The sequence below is a fragment of the Natator depressus genome, chromosome 2 (assembly GCF_965152275.1).
Source record: "Natator depressus isolate rNatDep1 chromosome 2, rNatDep2.hap1, whole genome shotgun sequence".
NCBI classification, from domain to species: domain Eukaryota; kingdom Metazoa; phylum Chordata; order Testudines; family Cheloniidae; genus Natator; species Natator depressus.
The window spans coordinates 115,887,900-115,908,446 of NC_134235.1; the positions used below are offsets into that span (position 1 = coordinate 115,887,900).

The window sequence follows — 20,547 nt, forward strand, 5'->3', positions numbered from 1 at the left end:
TGCTTGGCCTGGCATTTGACGCAGCGTGAGAAAGGGTGTTAAACTGTGGACTTATATCGTAACAACACCACTTCCAGGTTTTGACTTGCAGATGGAGGTATTCCCATACTTTTGATCAGAAAAATGAAATGCCTTTTCTGGGATCTGAAACTTTAGTCTAAGGGTTCTGTGAAAGGTCACTGAAAATAGTGTGCAGACCCCCCCCAGGGGTCCGCGGACCACTGGTATGAAGTGGATGGGAGGAGAGATTAATCTAGAGGGTTAGTCTGGGCCGTATCTTGTTGTATTGAAGGAACTAATTGTTCTTTTAATAAAATACAAGAACACACACTCTTTAAAGATAGACCCTTACATGTTATTGTCAGTAACAGCTAACATAAGTAAGCTAGTAAACTTACTTTTCTGGGGTCTAAATATTTCTCTCCCTGTATATGTAATGTGCTTTTCTTAAAGAAAGATTGATCTCATGCAGCGATATTTTTGTAAACTGTATACACAAATACACCTTTTAAAAGCATGGTTTTTTAAAATTCATTAAAATGGTTGGAGTCTGTACAATATTGAGATCGGGTTCCTGAGAACTTACATGCTTATCTTGAATACTTAAAAGACTTAATATAGACATAGTGACTTTACAGTACTCTTTTCTTTGGAGCATACTTGTTTGTTTTCAGAGCTTCTGTGCCATGATCATGTAATGATTGATAGTGGTTGTGTTCTTTGCCCCCAGCCTACTGATTGAGAAATTTGAATTTACTTGAAAGCTTACATGAGTTTATTCCACCCTTTATACAGGCTACTGAGGGTCCCTGCAGTTCTCCGACGCCTGGCGTGCTTGATTTTGTCAAGAAGGCAAAATGGGATGCATGGAGTTCACTTGGCAGTTTGTCTAAGGTGAATATAGCACTGCTTTCAATTCATCACTTCATTTACAAACCAGATATTTGATACTGATTAGTGAAGGGTTAGTGTGTAATCATATTGTGTGTTAGTTGAAAGTCTGTTTCAGACATCAGCATATTCTGCACTATGTCTTACAAAGTTCTAAAATATTTTGGTTTTATATTTTTGCTTTATAAACTTGGAGTAAAGTGTTACCAACAGTTGATGGAAATGTTAATCTACAAGAGTATTAGGTGTAATTACTTATTCAAGGAAGGTTTGTGTGTTTGCTTGCTTTTAAAAGTGTCATTCTAATTGGGTCACATTTTAGCATTTCTTTAAAAAATAAAAAATGAAATGGGCTTTATAGCACTTTTCATTGCCATACAGATTAATCCCAAGTGTGTATATGTGGGGGACAACAAGGGTGTCTACCTCCCTTTGTCTCTCTTATTTGTTGAATGGATATACAAATAGAGAGAGAGCATGCTTCTGGTGTTCTAGGAAGAGATAAAAAGCCTTAGTTCTATAGGATATTCTATCAGCTGATCCAGGACGGAAAATGACTTGTTCCAAATGCTAGTCTTACCCAGGCCTCCTGGCTAACGTATATGTTGATGAATTGGGTGTTGTCATAAGGAAGTTAAAGGTGAGGATCTTTAGACTAAAGTCTAATTTGGTTTTAGCTGATAAACAACACTAACCCAGAAACAAATTTGTGCCTACTTTGTGGACTTTACAAGTGGAATTAAGCTAGTTTCTATCTCTTTCTTTAAAAGAGGAAGAAATCTTCCATCGTGAATGCTCATTTCATGGATGTTGATAACTTGTCACGTGAAATAGGGGACTTATAGGCTAAAAGACTGTGAAAAGTGACTCTAAAAAATAGCCTAGTTGTATCCCATTTTTATTCTGTCTCAATAGATTCCATGTTAAAAAGTATTCTTAGTTTATAAGTAAAAATACAGTGGTTCTAACTGTAAGCCTTGCAAACTAATGCAGGTAGATTACCAGAGCCCAAGGATGAGTTTGCAAAGCTGATAGAAGAACTATATATTTTTATTTTTAAACTAAGCACAGTTTTTTATATGGAATCTATTGAGAAAGAATAAAAATGTGTTTCCCACTATGGCATTTTAGAGTGAGTCACTTTTCAGAGTAAAAAGCCAAATATCTTCTCCCTAAGTCGTGTCAGTTGGCAAAATCTGACTTTCCTAAAACAACTTCTGCTAGTTCTAGAAGACAAACTATTGCATCAGAAATATTTTTTCTTCACTTAGCTTATCAATAATATAGCTAACCTTGCTTACCCAATCATTGTCAGAGGGGTAATGATTTCTTTCTTTCATATTGATTATGCTGTGGTAGCTCTCGTAAGAGCTATCTCTCATGTTCTGATTCTCAAATCATGAACTGTTGATCACTCTTCACTGATGCACTACTTTTTAAAAGGACTTACAGTTAATAAACAATGTTTACAGACTGCAGTACTTCAGAATAGGATGAAATTGAATAGTGAAAAGTGCAAAGTCATGCATTTAGGGATTAATAACAAGAATTTTTGTTATAAATTGGGGATGCATCACTTGGAAGTAACAGAGGAGGAGAAGGCCCTCCGAGTATTGGTTGATCACAGTATGACTATGAGCCACCAATGTGATATGGCTGTGAAAAAAGCTAATGCGGTCTTGGGATGCATCAAGCGAGGTATTTCCAGTAGAGATAAGGAGGTGTTAGTACTGTTATACAAGGCACTGGTGAGACCCCATCTGGAATATTGTGTAGTTCTGGTTTAAGAAGGATGAATTCTAACTGGAACAGGGACAGAGAAGAGCTACTAGGATGATCCGAGGAATGGAAAACATATCTTATGAAAGGAGATTCAAAGAGCTTGGCTTGTTTAGCTTAACCAAAAGAAGGCTGAGGGGAGATATGATTGCTCTCTATAAATATATCAGAGGGATAAATTCCAGGGAGGGAGAGGAATTATTTAAGCTCAGTACCAATGTGGACACACGAACAAATGGATATAAACTGGCCATCAGGAAGTTTAGACTTGAAATTAGACGAAGCTTTCTAACCATCAGAAGAGTGAAGTTCTGGAACAGCCTTCTAAGGGGAGCAGTGGAGGCAAAAGACATATCTGGCTTCAAAACGAAGTTTTATAAGTTTATGGAGGGGACGGTGTGATGGGATAGCCTAATTTTGGCAATTAATTGATCTTTGACTATTAGCGATAAATATGCCCATTGCCCTGTGATGGGATGCTAGATAGGGTGGGCTTTGAGTTACTACAGAGAATTCTTTCCTGGGTGTCTGGCTGGTGAGTCTTGCCCACATGCTCAGGGTTTAGCTGATTGCCATATTTGGTGTCAGGAAGGAATTTTCCTCCAGGGCAGATTGGCAGAGGCTGGGAGGTTTTTGCCTTCCTCTGTAGCATGGGGCATGGGTCACTTGCTGGAGGATTCTCTGCACCTTGAAGTCTTTAAACCACGATTTGAGGATTTTAGTAGCTCAGACATAGGTCAGGGATTTGTTACAGGAGTGGGTGGGTGAGATTCTGTGGCCTAAGTTGTGCAGGAGGTCAGACTAGACGATCATAATGGTCCCTTCTGACCTTAAAGTCTATGATTCTATGATTCTAGAATAGTAACCATGCACAGTGATGTTCACAGTGAGAGAAAGTAATGGTTCTTTGTGCATTGTCTGAGTGGGGTGGCCGCACCAGTACACTGAAGGCTGAGCTGCCTTGTACAAACTATAGTTAGGTCTTTGCACTATGCTGCCATAGGCCTGACTGCTTCTTCCTAGTCACATTACTGTATTTAGCAGACCTAGTTCTGGATTTTGAAACTGGCCAGTTCAATGGCAGAAATGCCAATCCTCCCTTATTTTCCATAATCTCCTGATTTATACATTTATAAATTCAGGCCTCAAATCTATTACATTTGTGTCACTTGCCACTGTTTGGGTCCAACAAATGCAGCAAATAGTGTCGTGGCCATGGGGTTCGTTCTTCTCCCCCTGGCACATGCACAGACTGAACTGTGAAGGTCTGATAGAAAGGAAGCCTCAGCAATTTTGAATGGGGTTTGTGGCACTGGTTGCACAGCCCATGCTACAAGATGTGTGTCATGCTACAAGATGTGTGTCGTGCTCTAACTGCCCCATGTAGACCCTGCTGGACTATATTAATGTGGTCTAGATCAGTGGTCTCAAAGTGGTGGTCTGCGGACCGATGCCAGTCCGCGAGCCATCGGCTGCCGGTCTGCGCGCACATTGGGGAAAAAAAATTTGCCAGTCCCCCACATCAGATAACTTTTGAGAGCATGCCAGCTGGGCCCCCAGGGGGATTGGGAGAGGTCATGGCTATGCAAAGGGGGAACCCGATACTCATGTGCAGGCCTCTTGGGTGCCCTCCTTATGAAAATTCTGGTTGCACCTCTAGTGAAAGGAGTGTCATGGGGGCAAGCAGGCATAATTTATTTTTTGCTACACCCCATTTCCCCCAGAGTTCACCAGCTGCCATTGTTGATAAAAATGGCTGATGTGGGTGATAAAAATGAGTCAAATATCCCAGGAAAACCCTGAGTGGAATGGTTTCTGAAGTTCAAAATGGGCTATGCAACCAAATTTAAAGTAATTAAGCTATTGAGAGAGGGTGAAAATTATGTGTACTGTGACCTATGTCACGTGGACATATCCATCATGCATGGCTGTCGTAACAATGTGAAAATTTGCATTGTGCAAAAAAGCATGTTGAGACAGCAAAAACACCAGCCAGCAGCATGCAGATAAAACAATTCTTCACCGCAGACATCAACGAGAGTGAGACCTGTGCTGAAATGTTAGTAACAGGTTTTGTTGCTGAGCATAACTTGTCAGTTGTGGTGAGCAATCATGTCTCAAAGCTGCTGAAAACTGCATTTCCTGATTCGGAAATCGCCAGGAAATATGTATGTATGCACACAAAGACGACAGCCATTATCAAAGAGATGGCAAATGACAGTGTGGACCATCGAGCAGAAAACATGCGTTGTTCATTGTTTAGTCTAGCCCAGGACAGCAGCAGTGGTGCAGATGCCAGCAAGCTATTCCCAATCATTATTCAGCATTTTAATGATAGCAAAGGTAAAGTGATCACCTCGTTGCTATCAGTCTCAATCCGTACAGTGTGCCACTGGAGAGAATATTTTTCATCTTCTGAATTCAAATATGGATGCCAGGAAAGTCCCACGGTCAAACCGCTTGGCTTTTTATGCGACAGTGCTTCTGTCATGATGGGCGTGCACAAGGGTGTTGCAGTGTTTATTCAAGAGAAACATCTGTCTCTTGTGGGCTGCCCACTTTACCTTGTGCACATCACAGCTGAGAGAAGTGCAAAATATCATGATTAAGGCTATGTTATAGTCACAGGTATTTTTAGTAAGTCATGGACAGGTCACAGGCAGTAAACAAAAATTCACGGCCCGTGACCTGTCTATGACTTATACTATATACCCCTAACTAAAACTTGGGCCGGGGGTGCTCTGGGAGGGGGGCGGGCAGGAGGTGCTCTGGGGGGAGCCCAGGATCCCCACTGGTGCTGGGGGGGGGAGGTGGGCGGAGTCCTGCTGGTGCTGGGGGGACAGGTGGGCAGTGGCCTGCAGCGCACGGCTCAGGACCCTGCTGGTGATAGTGGGAGTGGGTGATGGCGCGCAGTTCGGGATCTCCGCTGGTGCTGGGGGGAGGGTGGGTGGTGGCGCGTGGCCTGGGACCCCTGCTGGTGCTGGGGGGAGGGAAGGGTTGGTAGGGCTCACAGACTCTCTACCTGGCTCCGCGTAGCTCCCTGGAAGCTGCTGGCATGTCCCTGCAGCTCCTAGAAGGAGCGAAGGCCAGGGGGGCTCCGCACGCTGCCCCTGCCACGAACACTGGCTCTGCAACTCCCATTGACTGGGAACCGCAGCCAATGGGAGCTTCGGGGGCAGTGCCTGCAGGCAGGGGCAGTGTGCAGAACCCCCTGGCCTCGCTGCCTAGGAGCTGCAGGCACATGCCAGCCACTTCCGGGGAGCCCGCCCCTGAGGTAAGTGCCGCCCTGCACGCCAACCTGCTGCCCCGGAGCCAGCTGCTGCAAAATGTCACAGAAAGTCATGGAATCAGTGACCTCCATAACTGACACGCAGCCTTACGCCTGATGAGCTCCTAATTGACATCTTCTGTTATTTCAACAACAGCACCAAATGTCCTCTGGAGTTAATCATGTGTCAAGCTGTGCAGTGTGTAAGTCTGTAAGATATTGAAGCATGTAGGCATGCACTGGCTGTTGTTTGGCCTATATCTGACCCAGCTCATCCAGCAGTAGTACCATTGACCATCCTTCTTCTGGATTGAAGTAGCAACATGGGAAGGAGTTCATTCATGCAGCACCAAGCCCAAATCTGCAGCTATCAGTCTGCACAGTTCTCCTTTGCAGCAACATAAAACCACCACAGATGCTGATCAGATTCATGCTAAGGTGACAAGTCAGGAAGACTAGGCCATAAGTGACAACCTAATGCAAATCAAGATGGGCCACGCAGAGCACAAATCAGCAGCAACCAAAACTGAGCCAGGTGTAGCAGCAGCCTCCAGCCAGTTATCAATAGCAAAACTGGACATCCCAGCAGCAGCACTATTGTAGTTACGGTTGCATCACAATTTCTGTTTAAAGGTCAACCTGTCTAAGGCCTTTAAAATTGACATGCATATTTGGATTTCTTTGAAATTTGGTGTTTATCAGGAGAGTGCCTGGATAGGGTTAGTGACCCAATTTTGGGGTCATTTCAGCTAGCGGTTCTAGAGAGAGAAGCCCCCTCTCCCCAGAACTAGCCATTTTTCAAAAAGTTTCTAGGTGGGCTTTTTTGTGCGGTGCTAGAGATCAAACTGCTGATGTGATATGGGTCAAAATAAGTCTTAATCTGTCAAGTTTTACCCAAGGTAGTGCATGGCACCACTAAATCTTTGGGGTGCCCAAATTGAATGGTGTTTAAGAAAATGTACATTTTTTTTATAGTGGGCATATTCCAATACAGAAAAATGGCAAGAGTTTCTTTTTCCCACCATTTTATATGCTTTAAAGCTCAACTCCTTTAAGTGTTCTAAAATCTGAACAGTTACTTGAATTGCATTGAAATTTGATTTGCCTCAGGGAGTGTTAGTGGTCCAACCACAGGGTCATTTGACTAAAAGGTTCCCAAGTTACAGCCCCCCACCCCAAAAACCCAGTTTCCTTCTGCTGCCTTGTACTGTTAAACTGAGCCCTGCTGTACACTACAGTTAGTCGACACAAGGCAGCTTATGTTGACCTGACTCTGTAAGTGTCTACACTAATATTTAGCTCCTGCCAGCGTAATTCACTCACTACGCCAACTTAATAATTACCTCCACGAGAGATGCAGAGTCAGTGTCAATGTAGTTTGGTCGGCACAGTGTCCGTGTAGATGCTGAGTTACTTACATTGACTGTTGCTGGCTTTCAAAAGCCATCCCACAATGCCCCATACTGACATGCTTCAATATGCTTGGGTGAAGTACTCCTGGTGAGAATGCATGCCACTGACGTGAGCAAAGCGTAGACACGCACAAGTGATGTAATTACTGCATGGCTGTATGCCAGCATAAGTTAGGTCGACTTAATTTTGTAGTGTCGGTGTGCCCTGAGCGATACTAATGACTAGATGAATTGCAGACCTCGTCAAGATTGATGGCTTTGAACATCCTTCATTTAACATAACTATGGATAGGTAGGCGTGTGTGATTAACTTAAGACAAAAGGATTTTGACTGAGTGGCAGGAGGCTGCTATAATTTGTGCCTCCTGGGTGGCAATTTTATTTTGGGGGAATGTAATCAAAGTCTTGGGGGGCTGGGAGGGTGGGGACGACGACTGGAATTAAATGTGTGAATGTTTCCTGGGAGGAGATGGACATTAGGAGGTGGAGGAGTGGTGGAATAAGGGGAGGGGGGCTTGGGGTGCAGCATGGGGAGGGGGATAAATGGGGATGGTTGCTAGGGGAAGGGAGAAGCCTTAGGGAAAATGGAGGAGGACTACCTTTTTCCCCCCTTGTCTATCTTTTAATAGTGTTAGATGGAATCTTGAGGGTGAGAGTGAATGGGTTGCAAGAGGAGGTGAAGAGCTTGAACACTGTAGCACCTCTGGGGTTGGCAAAGTAAAAGTATGTGTGTTAATGGGGAGAACTGGGGCATTGCTGAAAGAGGGAAAAGTTAAGGTTGTGTGTAAACAAAAACCAAAAAACTTGAACCTTTGGTATGGGGGCATAAAGATGAGGTAAACCAGGGTATGCAAAATTAGAACTGAACTGAAATCACTTTGGAACTCAGCATTGGTTTAAATTTCCCTCCCCTCAATTTTTCCTGTGTCTCGACACTTACTGGTTTCTTCCAGAAACATAGAGGGTCTGTCATGAGATTCCAGTACAATTTTTAGACCAAGAAGCCTTTGGATAAGCATCCAGAAGTTTTAAAGTACTTCTGTGAATTGAAACTTTTGAGCTCCACCTATCATTAGGAAGAAGTTTCCCAAATCACTTGGAAGTGGGAGGAGAAAAGGGGAGAGAGAAGGTGAGGGTTTTTCTGGTGTTGGTTTTTCTGGTTTTTTTGGGGAGCTAGCTGACCAGTCTTATGCTCTGATCATTGTTACTGGCAAATCTTTCTGTTTGGAAGGTTACCATTTGTAATTAAATGTTTATTCCCATGTCACCTCTTAGAGTGAGAGAAGAGCAAGTCTGGGTCATTCTTGCACCCTAGAATGAATAAAGACTCTTATCACTCCATAAAAGAATTCAGATTACAAAGTGTAAAGATTTGAGATATCAGTATTTTACATATGGAAGTTTAAAAAAAAAATCTGTTGAGCAATCTTATCAAAATAAAAGACTGATGCATACAGAAAAGCAGTTCTCTGATGAAACTATAAGAGCCTCAAAATGTGTGTGTGGGTGTTTGTAGATGGTTGTTTTAAAATGGGCTCTCTGCACCCTGTAGAATAGGCTGAACAACTCGTATTACTAGAGAATAATCCATTCTTGAAGTTCAAGTGACACACACAAAGAATTTACAGTATTCTTAATCTTTACACTGTTAACAGATTATTTTTTTTGAGAACTTCGTATTTTATTTTGAGCTGAACATTTAGTTTTCTTTCATGTCTGTAGCTTACTGTTTAAAATGTGTCTTACCCTCCTTTTCTGGCATTTTATTTTCCATCAGTACTTACATTCTGAAATAAAATTTTTGTTTTGCTGAAGGAATGTCCCAATGTGTGTCTCAGTATAGAATACCTTGAGAGCTCTCTTGTCCCAAATCTGGAAAACCAAGTGATGATCCTTGCCTTTAGCATACTCTACCATAAGGATTTTCAAGACATATTTTCCCCCTGAAACTGGCAATGCTCAACACCATCAAAACCTTTGCCATTGCTCTCAACAGACACAAAACGTACAAAGTGTTCATTCAGTAAACATCCTTATTTGCATCTTGGTCACCTTGATGAACATAACTTCTATTTAAACGGATTTTTCTAGTTTGATTTACACTGAGAAGAAATTCCTATTTTCAGTTCATCATTGCACTAAGCAGAGGAGACTGAGCTGGACTCCAGCATTTTTTAATAATATTTTTGGGTTTTCCTCCCCACAGGACAATGCCAGACAGAAATATGTTGACCTTGTGTCAGGTTTGGTCTCTTCTGAGTCTTCTAGCCAGGTGAAAGATACCACTCCGGACAGCAAACATGGATACGAAACCCTACAGGTTACCACCACAGACAACATCACTAAGATAATGCTAAACCGCCCTGAGAAGAAAAATGCTATCACCACACAGGTAAAGACATTGACATTAGGGGTTAAATATGATCTTACATCAGGTTAAAAACCTGGTTTCGCTGACATGTGGTGGTGAAGTTTTATAACAAGTTTTTGGAGTGTCTTTCAAATATTGTGGGCCCAATCCTATGAGATGCTGACTTCCTTTACTCCCATTGAAGCCAATGGGAATCGAAACCTTCAGCACTGAGCAGATGAGACCCACGGTTTGGTATAGTGATGCACGTGGACACATGGTGAACAGCTACATTTTTGTGAAGTAACTTGGAAGAATATACTGTGCTAATGCCCAATCATAGCCTCAAGCAGCAGCTGCTCTTCCTCTTGGTATTTGTCTCTTCAGCATAATGCCTTAGTGGTGTGTTTTCAAAAGCAGAAAGCTGCCTTTTATTTTCCCTCCAGTTCTGGTGTGTCCTCCATTTCCCTGCTATTTCAAACAATTTATGTAATGCTTCTGCTTCTATTCAGTTTTTCCATTTCAATCTTTTCTTTAGCTTTGAGTTGATGTACAGAAACTAACCACCTTGATAGCGATGTACAGTTTTTAAAGTTCTGATTTTTTCAAAAGCTCTTAGTGTTCACCTAAATCCTACCCTAACTTGAGACTGTGAACTGCAGAAAGGCTCTACTGTGGTTCATTTAAAAGACTGTGAAATGCTTTCAAATCTACTAATGAAAAACACTATAAAAGAATTAGGTATCATTATTATTAATTTAAACATATGTACAAGACCTCTCCATAGCCCTGTCTAAACCAAGGAATATGTAAAATTCCCTAAACTGTTTTTTTTGCAAAGTTGTATGTGTGTCTAGATAGCTGATCTGCTTCTGCAACTAATTCCAGCAGCCTAGAATGTTCAGGGGAATCCTGATGTAGGAGCTGCAAAGCTGGCAGCCAGATTAGGGACTGGAATCTGATCCTTTATGTTTACTATATTTTTAACTCTTTTTAAATTCACATATGTATAATGTCATTTGTCAGGTTTTAAAATAAGTTTTATCCAATCCATGTGCACTTTTTAAGGGGCCTCATTCTGGTCTTCAAACTTGCATCTGAAATGTTACGCACACTCCTCTGTGGATATAAATATCAGACTGCAATATTTAACTATTGCAGGCATACATGACCTGTGGGCATACATTGCAGGCCCAATTTTAGAGGCAGTCCCTGGAAAATTTGGCCCTTCCAAGTTCTTGATTTTCAGTATGGGTTTTCTTTTGTGACATCACAGCTTTTTTCTGATGTGCTTTTTTCATCCTTCTTTTACATAGATGTACAGAGAAATTATTCAAGCACTTGAAGAAGCTGCCAAGGATGACTCAGTCATAACTGTAATAACAGGTATCACGTTTCACGGGCTTCTCAACCAAATTTATTTCTCTTTTTTTGAAGAGATGAATTTTACCTTATGCCTAAATATAATGTTGACAGATCAGAGGTGCGCTGCCCCCAGCAGCAGCACAGAAGTACGGGTGGCAATGGGGTGCTAGGAAGTCTGCTGTGAAAAGTGATATTTGTATATTTTAGTAAGAGAGCAAAAGGCTGAAGTTTCTTCACGCCTCTCCTGAGAACCTTTTGCGCCCCCCGGTTTGCGCACCACTGATTTAGGTAACCATTAGCAGACTAAGGCAGAACTGAGTGTAAACAAGGAAACTAAAATAAGAACACTTCCTTCCTCTTTTTTTCCTAGGGCTGTTGATTTAATGGCCGTTAACGCATGCGATTAACTCAAAAAAATTAATCGTGATTTAAAAAATTAATCGCAATTAATCACAGTTGTAATCACACTGTTAAACAATAGAATACCAATGGAAATTTATTAAATATTTGTGGATGTTTTTCTGCATTTTCAAAAATATTGATTTCAATTACAACACAGTATACAAAGTAGACAGTGCTCACTTTGTATTGTTATTTTAGTACAAATATTTGCCCTGTAAAAATGGCAAACAAAAGAAATAGTATTTTTCAGTTCACTTCATACAAGTACTGTAGTGCAATCTCTTTATAGTGAAAGTGCAACTTACAAATGTACAATTTTTGTTACATAACTGCACTCAAAAACAAAACAGCGTAAAACTTTAGAGCCTACAAGTCCACTCAGTCCTACTTCTTGTTCAGCCAGTTGCTATGGGAGATAATGCTGCCCGTTCCTATTTACAACGTCTCCTGAAAATGAGAACAGGCATTTGCATGGCACTTTTGTAGCTGGCATTGCACGGTATTTACGTGCCAGATTTGTAAACATTCGTATGCCCCCTTCATGCTTTGGCCACCATTCCAGAGGACATGCTTCCATGCTCATGACGCTCGTTTAAAAAAAATGCATTAATTAAATTTGTAGCTCAACTCCTTGGGGGAGAATTGCATGTCTCCTATGCTGTTTTACCCCCATTCAGCCATATATTTCATGTTATAGCAGTCTTGGATGATTACCCAGCACATGTTCGTTTTAAGAACACTTTCACTGCAGATTTCACAAAACGCAAAGAAGGTACCAGTGTGAGATGTCTGAGGATAAGTACATCACTCAACCCAAGGTTTAAGAATCTGAAATGCCTTCCAAAATCTGAGAGGGATGAGGTATAGAGCATACTTTCAGAAGTCCTAAAAGAGCAACACTCCTATGTGGAAACTACAGAAACCGAACCACCAAAAAAGAAAATCTACCTTCTGTTGTTGGCATCTGACTCAGATGATGAAAACGAACATGCATCAGTCCGCACTGCTTTGGATGGTTATTTAGCAAAACCCGTTATCAGCATGGATGTATGTCCTCTGGAATGGTGGTTGAAGCATGAAGGGACATATGAATCGTTAGTGCATCTGGCAGGTAAATATCTTGCGACGCCAGCTACAACAGTGCCATGCGAACGCCCGTTCTCACTTTCAGGTGGTATTGTAAGCAAGAAACAGGCAGCATTATCTCCTGCAAATTTATTTGTCTGAGCGATTAGCTGAATAAGAAGTAGGACTGAGTGGACTTGTAGGCTCAAAGTTTTACATTGTTTTATTTTTGAATGCCGTTATTTTTGTACATAATTCTACATTTGTAAGTAACTTTCATGATAAAGAGATTGCACTACAGTACTTGTATTATGTGAATTGAAAAATACTATTACTTTTGTTTTTTACAGTGCAAATATAAAGTGAGCACTATATACTTTATATTCTGTGTTGTAACTGAAATCAATATATTTGAAAATGTAGAAAATATCCAAAACTATTTCAATAGATGGTATTCTATTATTAACAGCGTGATTAATCGCACAGTTAATTTTTTCCCGAAGTGTCACAGCAGAATCTTTTCAAAATAATGTTATAAGTTCTTTAGCAGATTTGCACTTCCTTCTGCCTCTAAATATCCTTCTGAGATGCTAAGTTGTGAAAGTTACTGGAAGATATAAATTTTGAGATATTTGTACAACTTGCATACCTCATCTCCAGCATGGGGGTGTTGCTCTTGGGTTTTTGTTTTGTTGGTTTTTTTAAATTCTCTGCTGTAGTCACAGTTTGGTTATATATAATATGTATCAACACAGTAGAAATAACTTCTTGATAAGCTAATAGAAAAACTACACTTGCATGTTTTCTTGTGACCAATCAAAAAATCTTAACTTCTTTTATATGGTCTGTGAGCCCTGAATGCATGTCATGTCCATCATTAAAATTTGCTTTTTCAACACATATTCAAGATACTGGCTTTTGTACCAATACTAGTAACTTTGCTCAACTACCCTTAAAGCAGTAAGAAAGGTAGTTTTGTTGGCATTTGTAGGCCACCCATCACTGTGGTATCTGGGGGGTGGTCTCAGAGAACCATAAAAACTGGCAAGGGCCCAATCCTGCAAATACTTATGCATATACCTTTATGCCACTGATTATTAAAAAGGACTAATTGGGCACAGAGTTCTGAATGTGTTTAAGTGTTTACAGGATTGGAGCCTTCAGCCATCATGATAGAATATAATATATGTTCGAGACACAGGAAAGAATCATCCAGTCAATGTGTTCTAATTTTTAACCACACCCTTTCTGTTTGAAAATTGTGGCCCCAGTAACCTTGTATTGTAAGATGCTAGTCTTTGTAGTCTTCACTGTAGATTACTATCTTTTTTTTTTTTTTAAGGGACACAACATGAAATTTAGGGGTTTAGTTAAGATTCCCCTGTCAGTTTTGAGGGGAGAGGAAAAATCTATAATTGTATTTTCCTATTTGTTTTTAAATGTGTTTTCTCTCCTTTGTTGTTGTGTGAAAGACGCATACAGACAGGGGAAACTGACTATTCACAAAGTGTGATCAGATGCAAAAAGTAAACAGAAATTTTTTTACCCCTAACTTTCATTTTCACTGCTTTTAGGTATTGTAACAAAAAATATCAGAACTAATATTGTTAGGTTGAAGATATCCTTTAACAAGGAATTGTTTATGCTTTGAAGCAACTTCTTAATTACTTACCCTAAATATCTAAAGTTAAGCTTTCTCTTCTAAACATGAGAAGAAAGCTTGAGTTTCTTTATTTTGCCTATTCAGAAGTTTTTGTCTTTATATTGTCTGCAGGAAATGGGGATTATTACTGTAGTGGAAATGACCTGAATAACTTTACCAATATCCCACCCGGTGGAATAGAGAAGATGGCAAAAGATGCTGCAGTATTACTCGAGTAGGATTTTTTTTATATTGTATGTGCATACACTACTGTAAAGGGTAGGATATTATTTACTTGACTTAACTCAGGCTTACAGGCTCCAGCCAAGAGTAGGGCTCTATAGTACATACACATAGTAAGAGAGATCTCAGTCTTAGAGAGTTTACAGTGTACATAGACAAGAGTGGGAGAAAGGAAGTATTAACCACATTTTACAGATGAGGAAATGAGGCAGGTCTACATTAGAAACCTTTGCCAGTATAGTAATGTCAGTGAGGGATGACTGGGATTTTTTATTTTTTTTTAAATGACATTTCTGTACTGGCAAAAGCTCTAGTATAGATGCAGTTTTACAGTATAGCATATTTTGTTGAGGAAACCAGTAGAAGCTATACCAGCAAGAGCACTCTTGCTGGTATACGCTACATCTCCGTGAGGAGGCTTTGCTCATGTAGCTATACCAGCAAACTTTTTCTAGTGTAGACTAGGCCTCGAACTGAACACATCTCTTGAGTCCCAATCTCATGCCTTCACTAGAAGACCATACTTTCTCCCTATATGCTGAACAATGAAAAATTATAGTTTACAGTCTTACGGTAGATTGGGAGATAATACAGTGCAGTAAGATGCAGGACAAATATAGGGCAGGTATGTGGGATGAGAGTGTGGCTGGCATATATATTTGAACAGGCAGAAACTGATCTTTTTGCTTTAAAAAAAAAAAAAAAGATTAGGAGATCTTTTACCTTCACCATTGCTTCTTTGTGCTTATAAATTTGAGAAGGAAACTTTGGGAAATACTCTTACTTTGGATTCCTGACTAAAGCATCAGATGCTACAGTAATGCACACAAGAAAACCCTAAGTTAGGTAGATAAGTACCTGCTGCTTTCTATCCAATATTTAAAGATAAACTGCAAGTGAAGGGCTGCAGGACTGTCTTCACTTAGGCAAGTGACCTGTGGACCTCAATTTCCCCCCCCCAGGAGACGACAACAAGACTCAGGTCTATTTTGAAAACTTTTTACCTCAGTATGTGATAAATGGCCCCATTAATCATGCTAAGTAGGGGATTCAGCACAATACCTAAAATTTCACCTGTTTGGTTTTTTCTTTCAAGTTCTGTTGAGCCTTCTCCCTTTTACTCTTGTGGTGCCCTTGTATTCATTATGCTGCTGACATCCCAAAATGAACATGTGTTGTACCCTTCAGGATATAAAATAATTGTGTAGAATACAATAGAACATCCTTGTGTGACCCTGTATCAACAAGCGGTACTGAGGCTCCATGGTAGTTATGACATCGTTAGCCTGGAGCATGCTGGAGCATCATGGCAGAATAGAAACTAAACAGCATTACACAAGCATAGACTATGTAACTAGTCTCAAGTTTTGCAAAAGACTGGTCTTCCCCGTCAAAAGTTAATGTGTCATCCTGACAAATTCTGCTCCTTCCCCTCTCCAGGAACTTTGTCAACCATTTTATTGATTTCCCTAAGCCATTGATTGCAGTGGTGAATGGTCCAGCTGTTGGAATCTCTGTAACTCTTCTTGGGCTCTTTGACATTGTGTATGCTACTGACAGAGTAAGTAAACTGCATGGCTGATATCAATCCAGTATTTGTAAATCCCTGTCTACAAATTTGTGGGAATGAAATTTCCCAAGGTAAGCTGCACCTGTGTAAGCACTGCTTTGCATCAGTGCAGCCCATTTACAGTAGGGGTTTGCACTAGTGTAACTAAACTGATGTTCTTACACCCATGATATTTCTCTCATGTAGATATGGCCTGTAATTTGAACACAGCCACCAAGAGTAATGAGACTTGATATGACTTCTAGTGAAGAAAAGTCACTACATGTTGGCACAGTAAAGGGTAGATGATGTGAAATTATGCTTTTAATGAGTTTGTTAACAATTAGGCCATTTTTACCAACTATAACCAATTCCATTAGCGAATCGGAATACAATAAACTTATTTTACCCAATGTATAATTAAAAACCTCATGACAGCTTTTCTTTAGTCACATCAGAGATGGCTGAGATTACCAAATTTACTGTACAAAGAGCCATGCTAAAGCTTGACATAAAATCCAAATACATATGCAATATAGATTGTTACTGTACAAAATAGGACGCATCTGTCATTCGTTTGTTGTAAATTATTCTTCACTGCTTCTACACAATTAATTTTCTCTCTGGTCTTGAGGCACATTTTCTCATTCCTCAAACAAGAGATATTATTTCTGTGCTATGCCCTTAAACACCTAGTGTGAAACGCAGAATTCTATGGTTTTGTTTTGTTTGTTTGGGTTACTATTCTCTGTGCCGGGGAAACTGTGGTAACAAACCCTGAATTGCCATATTCCTTTGCTGAACTTTCCCAACAAAAATCTGGTAAACATTCAATAGAACAAATGATGTATTGTTACCATCTCATATTGAATATTGTACAAAAACTAAGAGTCCTACGGTGGTGCTAGAAGCTGTGTGCAGCTTAGTGTGAGTAGAAGATAAATTTTAAACTGAGTGTGATACCCCATACCAATAAAATGAGAGAGATGTTCACTCAAATTTACATGGCTGGCATATTTATTGCCATTATCTAATGGTACAGAAGGTCCATACTCAGATAGAAAAGTTTTGGAAGAGAAATGAATCCACATCGTATTTGAGGCAAACCTAGGATATAAAAACTCTAGGGTTGGGTTTTTTTTAAGACAACCTATTACCTCCTGAGCTAAAAAAGTAATCCTTAACGGGTACCCATCTCAGATTGTTGCTTCAGCATTTATATCAATCAAACTTTTTTCTGCCAATCTGTTGGATAGTAGTTCATCATTCTAAGACTCGATATAGTACATGCACAAATTAGTATACAGTACGTTTCATTTAAAAAAAATGACCTTATTTAATTGTCTCACTGTATAACTGTTTGTAATAGAGTAGAGGTGCCCAGCCTTTATTAGGGTGTGGGCAGTATTGGAAACTTGGCAGGAACTTGAGATTCATACTCAATTTGCATGCACATTTACGTTTTTAAAATAGAAGATACTCAGTGAAATCCAGCAGTTCAATTTTTTTTTTACCATTAATGAGTTTTAACTTGGAGCTAGTTTAGGGTTCCATGTGACATCACATTGTTCATCTTTGCCATAACTTCTTTATTAAAATGTTCAAGGTTTCAGCTCTGAAGCAAGTGTGTAACAGAATTTAAGTGGGGAGAAAAAAGTCTTACAATATTAAAAAAAAAAAAAAAAGCGTGCTATGATCCTTTACAGACAATTTATCTGCATTGCTGTAAATTAAAAACTGACCTGTTCAGAAGTGATATTTTTGCATGTATTTATGCTACTTACCTATTTAACTTCTGGGGGAAATGTATGTAAATATTCCATATGAAAAAGTGCTGCACATATGTACTAGTTAGGTTCCCCTCCCCCCACCCCCCAAAAAGGGTTTCAGTAGTCAAATTTAGGGTCCAGTCCTGCAAGTACTCTGTGTATGGAATTCACTGCCAGAATCGGGCCCTTTGTAACTCTTGGATCCTGCCTTGGGTCTCCTCTCGATGAACTTGTTGATACCATTATTTATTCCTTTTTAGGCTGTGTCCCCACTGTGATTGAAACTCTGCTAGATGCTATTGTGTTTAAGTATGGTTGTTGCTGTTTAGCTACCCTGAGAGTGGTTTTGGCCAACAGTGCTATAAACCCCTCTAAATAGGCAATTTAGTCATGTTGGGGGATTGATAAAACCTGGTCAGGGGATTGTGTTCTCTAATGCAGTTGGGTATTATATGTGTAGAGAGAACCAAGCTGTATATTAACAATGTGTAATGGGGTTCACTACTCACCACTATCACTCCTCTTTGAGGCTTATCTGGGGATTAGTTCACCACTGATTGGACATCCTTTCCTTCAGTCACTCAGTCCGTTGTCTCAGTCTCACCCTGCAGGACTCTGGGTAGTTGTCTTCTTTGTAACTCAGTCGTCTGGTCAGGTCACTTTAGTTCTCCCCTTCCAGAGGTCGGTTGGTCGGTCTGTCTCTGAACAAGCTGTGTCTCTGCTGTTCCAGGCAATCCCCTGTTCTATGTCCAAGACTGTGCCGCTTTCCCAGTGGCTGATGGGGAACCTGGGCCTGCCCTCTACTTCAGGCAGGGATGCTGGCACAATTTTGTATAGTGGGGGTGCTGAGAACCATTGCACCAGACCGTAAACCCTGTATGTAATGAAAACCATTTCAAGCCAGGGGGTGTGGTAGCACCCCTAGTTCCAGCACCTATGACTCCAGGTGCCAGCCCAGGGACCCGATGCTCTGCAACTATGATTTACTTACTCCCAGCCCTGGTTACTATTTCCCTAGGCTCTGTTCTACTCCCTCCTTCGATCCTCTGGCACCTCTGGGTTTACCCCCCATCTAAGCTTCCTCTGTTCCCTATGACTACTTCCCCCTTTTGCTTCTTGCTGGACCCGGTAATCTGACAAACTGCCCTCCTGTCAGAAAGTGATTTCATGCTATTTCCCCTTGTCCCCCCTTCTGTTCTCAGCTTCTTAGCTTTATAAGAGCCCCCTCCTGTTCCTGCCCAGATGAACTTCATTCTTAATTAAGCTTTATTGATCCATAGCTCCCCTCTTGGTACAGCCTATGTGATTAGTTGGTCCATCTAACCTACCTTAACCCCTTCAGGATTGGTGTGGGTGAACACCCTATCACACCATGTTGCTAAATTGTGTTTTAAAGCCTGTGAAGGTAATGGGTCAAATTAATCTCTGGTGCAACTTCATTGTAGTCACCTAGACTCTAGTATTTTTCTTCTATTTAAAATGACAAATTTAATGTTTGATTCCTCACTTTAAAGCTGGATTTACTCTTTAATAGGCCACATTTCACACCCCATTTAGTGAACTCGGCCAGAGTCCAGAAGGATGTTCTTCTTACATGTTTCCAAAGATAATGGGCTTATCCAAGGTAAGAGAATACAAGTCTGTACTTTAACTTAGTACTTTCTACGTACGTTTATTGAACTCCAATTTTCCTCAGTAGTGCCATCCAGCTACATGAGTGAGAAGGGTGACTGTGGGAGAGTCATTTAAATGGAGCCCACTCCCATTGTGCTTTGCACTCTGCTTAATTAAACTTTTTTTTTAAACATGAGGAAAGTAGTCAAATAGTATCACCAAGGGCACTGAAATAAAGAGAAAACTGAATATCAAAACTAAAAAAAAAAAAAAAAATCCACTGCCGGAGGTATGTAACCCTTCTCTCTCTCCCCTTTCCCCCAAACCACGTGTGTCAGCTTTCCCTGAGGGCTTGCATCTTTCCTCCAGCAATGGCGGAGGCAGTTGTAAAGTTGTCAGGAAGGATATTGCACTAAAAAGCACCTTTCAGCTAGGCACCTCTGACAGGCAGGGAGCAGTACTTGTAGGTACTCCTGCTGAACCTTTGGGAAAACTATATATTCAGTCTTTCCTCAGTTTTGTTAGGAAGCTTTTTCACAAATTCCAGGACCTTTCTCTACTACCTGTTAATGGCTGAGTTATTTGTTAGTCTCCTATCCACAGACTCATGCATTCGCTCTTCTGAGCCTGCAGTAGGAATAAAAAAAAAATCCAATAAAAAGGCTTAAATGCACATAATCAAAATAGAGCAGATCTTATCTTCCTATTATAGTTGCGTAATTCCCATTAGCTGTTGTTTAGGTATGCCACTATGATAGTTCTGGCAGTTTTAAATAGCTATATCAGGTTGCCTTTATGTTAACAAAACTTCTCGATATAAACTGTGACAATTTTGTATAGTACATAGGGAAATAAGTGCTTTATAGTCACTGGGAAGACAAGGATTATCTTTTCAGCAATTTACAGAATGCCAGTCCCTGTTCTGGAGAATTTAGAATAACCGAGTAAGTAACAATTAGCTTTGACATTAGCAAATCTTGGGTGATCTTAGAGGGGACAGCCCATCCTGTGCCAGATTCTCTGACAGCTGTACTGCTGCTACCCCACAATGCTCTAGGATGCAACCCCTCAGTGAGTACCTGTGGCCAAACCCTTTTCAGAGAACAGAAATTAACAGGCAACATTTAAGTTTCCTTTTCTACTATGAAAAAGAGCACTGTAAACTGGAGGCTTATGTTTCTCTATTTTTCTTGTTAGT

At 40.5% G+C, this 20,547-nt stretch overlaps 1 protein-coding gene across 2 annotated transcripts in view; it reads left to right on the plus strand.

Moving 5' to 3' along the window:
• Nucleotides 1-20,547, plus strand: part of ECI2 (enoyl-CoA delta isomerase 2) — a 65,194-nt gene that overhangs the window by 41,196 nt on the left and 3,451 nt on the right. For both annotated transcript variants that reach the window (XM_074944925.1, XM_074944926.1), the window contains exons 3-8: nt 796-894; nt 9,557-9,742; nt 11,017-11,086; nt 14,307-14,409; nt 15,858-15,978; nt 19,270-19,359. In XM_074944925.1, coding sequence (XP_074801026.1) covers nt 796-894; nt 9,557-9,742; nt 11,017-11,086; nt 14,307-14,409; nt 15,858-15,978; nt 19,270-19,359 — 669 coding nt within the window. The remainder of the gene's footprint in view (nt 1-795; nt 895-9,556; nt 9,743-11,016; nt 11,087-14,306; nt 14,410-15,857; nt 15,979-19,269; nt 19,360-20,547) is intronic.